General features: G+C 39.6%; 1 protein-coding gene across 1 annotated transcript in view; it reads right to left on the reverse strand.

Annotated features, from left to right (window-relative positions):
• LOC145444207 (structural maintenance of chromosomes flexible hinge domain-containing protein 1-like) overlaps positions 1 to 3757 on the reverse strand; it is a 53872-nt gene extending 50115 nt beyond the window's left edge. The window contains exons 1-2 of the mRNA XM_080322142.1: positions 3496 to 3757; positions 3354 to 3432 (exon numbers count right to left, since the gene is read on the reverse strand). Coding sequence (XP_080178268.1) covers positions 3354 to 3432; positions 3496 to 3612 — 196 coding nt within the window. The 5' untranslated portion in view covers positions 3613 to 3757. The remainder of the gene's footprint in view (positions 1 to 3353; positions 3433 to 3495) is intronic.
• Positions 3758 to 6000: the final 2243 nt, after the last annotated feature.

Below are 6000 nucleotides of genomic sequence, written 5' to 3' on the forward strand. Positions count from 1 at the left end.
CGAGTGTAAACTCTGATATCGATAACTAATAGTTAGGAGACAGCCAGACAAGGCCATTCTTTATATTGTTCAGCAAGTCTTTTGTTTTGCAAATATCAGACACTGTTGGATCAGATATGTAGATGGTAATAGTAAGAACTCAACACCCCAACATGAGAGTGACACTGCTGTGAACAAGGAGATGACAACGGTGTGTTGGTGAATTGCGGGAAGAAACTCAAGTTAAAGTTTACTAGTCTACTTCGCCAATGAACGCAATAATCAATGGCATGATGCCTATTCCTATATTAGATCTCATCAAAATTATACATTGCAATACCGGTATTGGCAGTATATATTCTAAAATCAGAGCAAATACATAGACAGTCAAAACATCAACTCATCAAACAAGCCTGGTCATTTTTATCTAGCAGCTTATCTTAGTTATTATGGAAAAAATGGTTATGTATTACAGGAGAAAACGAATTTTTGTAAACATTTCGAAGTCAACGTGATTGACCTTACTCCTCCAATTTTTCTTTCTCACAATCCCCAATAAAACATTTCCAAACAACAAAATGTTTGTATCAGTGGGCTATTAGCAATTGAACAATGAAAATGAGCCTGCACAGTAGGATATTTGGTCTCAGACGGCCATTCTATTGATGTGAGCTCTGGAGTTTTACTGGTAATGAAGCGACTCTGCCTCGTAATTTTTCCGAATTGAAAAAATACAAATTAAGTTATCAAATATTTTGAGACTTCGCGGACCCCCGGTTGAGCACCGCTGGAATAGAGCTACTGAGCGGTCTCAAACTTAATGTCATATGGTGAAATCACATTGATCACCACTCTCTTTTAACAACAACAGTACAGTAATGGATACGTGACATGTACGAGTCGACACTGCAAAATGATAAAATGAGTCTTCTGTGGTCTCTTTAGTAATAGTGTGAATATAATTGTACTGTTATGAAGCTATATCAATCACTGTGTAATTGGGGTACTACTATGACGGGAGGACTGCCTATTTACATTGGTGACCTGACCTGCAACCTTTCCATGAATGCTCCCTACTGCACCACTTGGAATTAATGGATGGACGGACGGATAGTACTGTGGCAGACCTCATGCCACGGTAACGATAACTAGGAAGTTTTATGACTCCAGTTCAGGGGTTCTCAAAGGGTGGGCCATGGTCTACTGGTCGGTCACAGAAGTAATTTGAGGTGGGCATAAGAGGTAATTGGAAAATTAGTGTAAGTTTAGTTATAGGCCTATTTGTTATGTTGATATATTAAAGAATATATTCCTATCATCGAATTATATGTTGGCTACATGAAGCTTTCCATCAGACTATGATGAGATCTAGTGGCACTGTGGCACGTACGGAGTCACAATGTACAAGTCGAAAATAGGAGGAGAAGCGGCAGATCTTTGAGGGCCGTAACTGTCGTGCCCCAAACCCCCAATTTGGGGGTTCTATACCAATACCGAGAAAACCATTACCGAGAATGCACATTACCGAGAATGGACATTACCAAGAATCGTCATTACCGATAATGGCCAATGCCAAGAATCTAACTTACTGAGACGGACTTTGTCGAGAAATTTAGATCTGTGAATCGACACCAAATTGACAACGCCATGATGCACATACACACTGTACATATGCATAACATGCCTGCATTACATACATTACATGCATACAATAATGTCCATTCTCAGTAATGTCTATTCTCGGTGGAGTCCATTCTCGGTATTGACCAGACACCCAATTGGGGAAGCTCGAAGAGACCCAAAATCATTCCGTTGGTTGTTAAATTGTTGTTGTAGGAGATTTATTCAACTTGAAAATTTTTGTCGATTTTCGTGCGACTTGATATCCCTACTAGAAGGCATTTAAATGAGATTAGTAGGCTAAGAGAAAAATGTGCAAATTTTAGAAAAATAGGCATAGGCCTATCGGCGATGACGATTACCACACATTGAACAGGACTATGACATTAGAATAAGAGGTGGGCCACAGAACATTTTCAAACCCGAAAATGGGTCACGGCCAAAAGAAGGTTGAGAACCCCTGCTCCAGTTGGAAAATTAATAGACAATAGAGGAGAGAATGGTGCTTCATTTATTCTTGTTGACGTTGACTGGTCCATCACGCTGAGCTCATTTACTGCTATACTTAACTGATTCAATGATTAATATTGGCTAGTCCAAAACAACACAATTCCATCAAGCACGTGAATTAGTGATCTCCCTGTAGTAGTTCAAGTTCAACAAATCTTCCGCTTGATAACCGCAAGCTAAATGCGCACTAGTATGTCAATGTTATGCATAGTCCTATACCAGAGAATACTGAAAACTTGTAAATTCCATTGTTATTGAACACAAATCAGAGTTGGCCGAGGGTTGAAGTAGGTACAGCGTCTAATAGTATCAGTACCGGTAGCAATAGCAATTTTAGACCCAAAACTACTTTAGGAGATCAAAAACTGAAGTAAGTATACTTGATTAGTATGACGGAAAACATACTCAATCTCTATTCATCAGCGACTCGTAAGATCTAGCAGAGTTGGTCACAGCAGCTAATACAAAATAACCCATGCCATTAAAAATTAGACCAATGGGATTTCAAAACTGACTATAGCTATAACCGAAGGCGGTCAGTGGCATTATTGACTTACCGTAATCTACTTCACAATTTTCATTATTTTGACCAAACAAGGCATGGAACACTTACATGTTCACCTACTGGGAATCGCTACTTCTACTTCTACCAACCATGATTACTTCGACAAAGAAATAACCCAATTTCGTGAAAATATATTCCCAACATTGGTATCAGCCACATATGACAATATTTCTAGAATTTTCATCACACCTGATACTTGTTGTGAGAATATAGATAATAAATAGAGATTAAAACGCGGAAACGGTGGGAAAAGCCAATGATACTAATTCCTAAAAAAACGCTAAAAGAGCAGCCAATATTGTCAATAACCGAATATTTCGCTTTCAGCTTTTATGGATTTAGGAATTTCAGGATCTTTCGCTTTTCTGCGTGTTTTTAAACCCTACAGTACTGGTAGTCTACCATACCATTTTAATTTGTCAAACCTAAAGCAAAATAATACAAAATCAAAGGGCATATCCTGAGAAGAATAGGGAACAACCAGGTATAGGTACAGAACCTATACCGGTACATGTGATAAGACCGGCTGTCTGACTCGATGATTGAATAACTATATTTTGATTCATTCCTATCATTTCATTTTTTTGCAATCTTGAGATGCTTTGAAACGGTATAATTAACAATGAACTGAGCTGATGCACCAGTACGTACGGCATATAGGTTATACATATATACTTACTGTATGTCTGATCATCTTTGATATAATCCCGATTTGTTGTGGTTATAACGTACTCTTCCGTGTGTTGCAGTCGAAACGCCTACAGAACATAACAATGATTGTATATTATTTGGGAATTTCCCATCTAAGGTTACCAACGTACTGATTCAAGTTTTGCTTTGAACTCGTCAAAGGAAAATACGCCGCCAATTGTAATCTTACTCTTCGTTACTTCCGGCGTACGGCAATCATACACATAAACATGGGCATCTTCTTCCATTGCTGTTGGCAAATAAAAGATCTAGCTGCGTTTCATGAGCAATATACCGCTAATGGCAGAATTGACATGGATACAAAAGGTTAACACATTAGTTCACCATTCACCAGGTTTACCATTTTCCAACAAATGATAAAATCCCGCCGCTACCTAGGGGCATTTAAATAAAAAGTGTATGCTTGGTTTTGACGGGTTTGTTGTGTAATTTAATTCGAGTTTTCGGATCCCATCATTAATAAAATATTTTATTACTATTTCCTAAATGTTTCATACATCCTTCCTTCCTATGGGTAATATCATAGCAATTTACAACGTAGCGTTGTAAATTGCTATGGTAATATCCCTCACATTAGGGACGCAGTTGGATAATAATCCACCGCCATGAAAGACTGCGACTGGAGAGGCCAGAGATTCTACCGTGATTCTATAGTCCCGGTTGTAGCACGATTCGAGGTGTTGGAGGTATCTCTGTGCTTCTCCTCCCGTGCTTGCTTCTTTGGATCGCTTTTCTTATGGCGTCTTTACAAAAAAAGACCCAGAGAAATGCCCGATGCAGTAAGCATACAAGGAAGAGTATGATAGCGAGGAAGCGTAAAAAATACAACTATAACGCCGGATAGCGATCGAACACTTCTACGCCAGGCATATTAATACCAGATCTTTTCGACCGATGATATTTGGACGACATGGACGCGCGTGTGTTGTAGGCCTACTGGTGCGCTTTTGGTTCGGAGGTAAAAAAGTCATTGAAATATTCGGGGCAATGACGGCAATGAAACTGGTACATAAACTGATACATCTTTAGGCATTCTATGTATATTAGGGTTGTCCATAATTTGGAAAATCTCAAAATTTATGCGTATCCATGTCTCATTTTATATATTATAGATAAGAAACGTCAATGAACCTGCAATAAGCTCACAGGAAAGTCGTTAACATTTGTCTAAATGCGTTTGAAAGTAGCTGCCGTAGACTGGGCGTGTCAGCTACCATAGACTGGAAAGCAGACTAGTAATCACAAAATCACGACGCTTGATTGGCTAATCTGCTATGCTTCGATGATCACAACGGTGGCGGCTTGCTGATCAGCTGGTCAAGGAGTCGGCTAACGGCGGTGATTCTGTAAGCGCATTGTAGGTTGGTCCGCAGATAATGATTCAAGATTAATTCAGAACATGCTGAGTGACGAAATACATGATGAACAAAGAACAGCTGCTTCACAAAAACTTTAAATACATGACTTGATGGCTTATTGTGAAGGCAACCGTTGTAGCATGTATGCCTTTGTTTTCATCGAGGGAAAGCACAAAAACACAAGAAGAAATATTGCAAAGGCGCTTATGCAAGTGGCAAACGAACTTCAAGTTTCAGAGGGAATGTTCCATGATTGAATACAAATATAAAACTTGGCAATGAGACTACTGTGTCTGATCTTATCTTGTCGTGGTAGCCTATATAATTGAAGTCTTAAAACATAGTGTCCTATATGGTGTCGACACAAGCAAATCTCACGCCTCAGTGAAATTGTATCACGTCACAATTTCCATTTGGCTACAGGCAATTTGACGGTCATTTTTGACCGGCTTGCCGAGCATTAAATTTGGTAAAACTGGTATCAATCGAAAGCTGACTCTGCACTGATGACGAAAATATATATATATAATACCGCTCGTGGCCCTGGAACTCCCACAATCAGCCTCGAATTTTTGATTGTTATGGAGATTGGCATTGAGACGCAACAATGCTGTCTGGCGAAACGAGAGATTGGCATTGGGACGCAACAATGCTGTCTAGCGAAACGAGAGAGTTACTCTCTCGTTACTCTCTCGTTTCGCCAGACAGCATCGCTGCATCCCAATGCCAATCAGCTGCATGTATGTATAGCTTGTAATAAAGTTGGAATTGCCTTTTGGGATTTCATAAGCAATTGTGTCTCCTCATCATTTAAACGTTGGTAGAACAGGGTGGAGTTGACATGTGTTACGCGTGCGATATCTGTCTAATGATTCATGGGGAAACCATATGCACCGAGAGAGCTCAGAAATATTGAGGGTTACCATACGTCCCCATGCGCCCTTTGCTTTAGTCAACCAACGGAGAATGTGAAAGAAAAAACTGTATTTCATCGGGAGTTGAGTCGGAAAGTTTACTTTTTTTAAAAAGAAAAGTGTCCTTTCCCGATTTCAAAATATGGTAACCCTTTCTGCGATATTCTAATAAATCAATCAATGGACAGATTATATTTTTCGTAAATAGTGCAGTGAACATCATTGCAGGGCGTAGCCAGGGTGTCTCGGGATGAAGGGGGGGGGGGGTAGAGTTTGAGAACCACTGTGCTAGATGGTATTCCGGTGACCTCGAGCCCTGCATTTTAGCATTTCAGATACATTG

The sequence above is a fragment of the Botryllus schlosseri genome, chromosome 8, assembly GCF_051294905.1.
Source record: "Botryllus schlosseri isolate E-star chromosome 8, Bs_hap1, whole genome shotgun sequence".
In the NCBI taxonomy this organism is placed as follows: domain Eukaryota; kingdom Metazoa; phylum Chordata; class Ascidiacea; order Stolidobranchia; family Styelidae; genus Botryllus; species Botryllus schlosseri.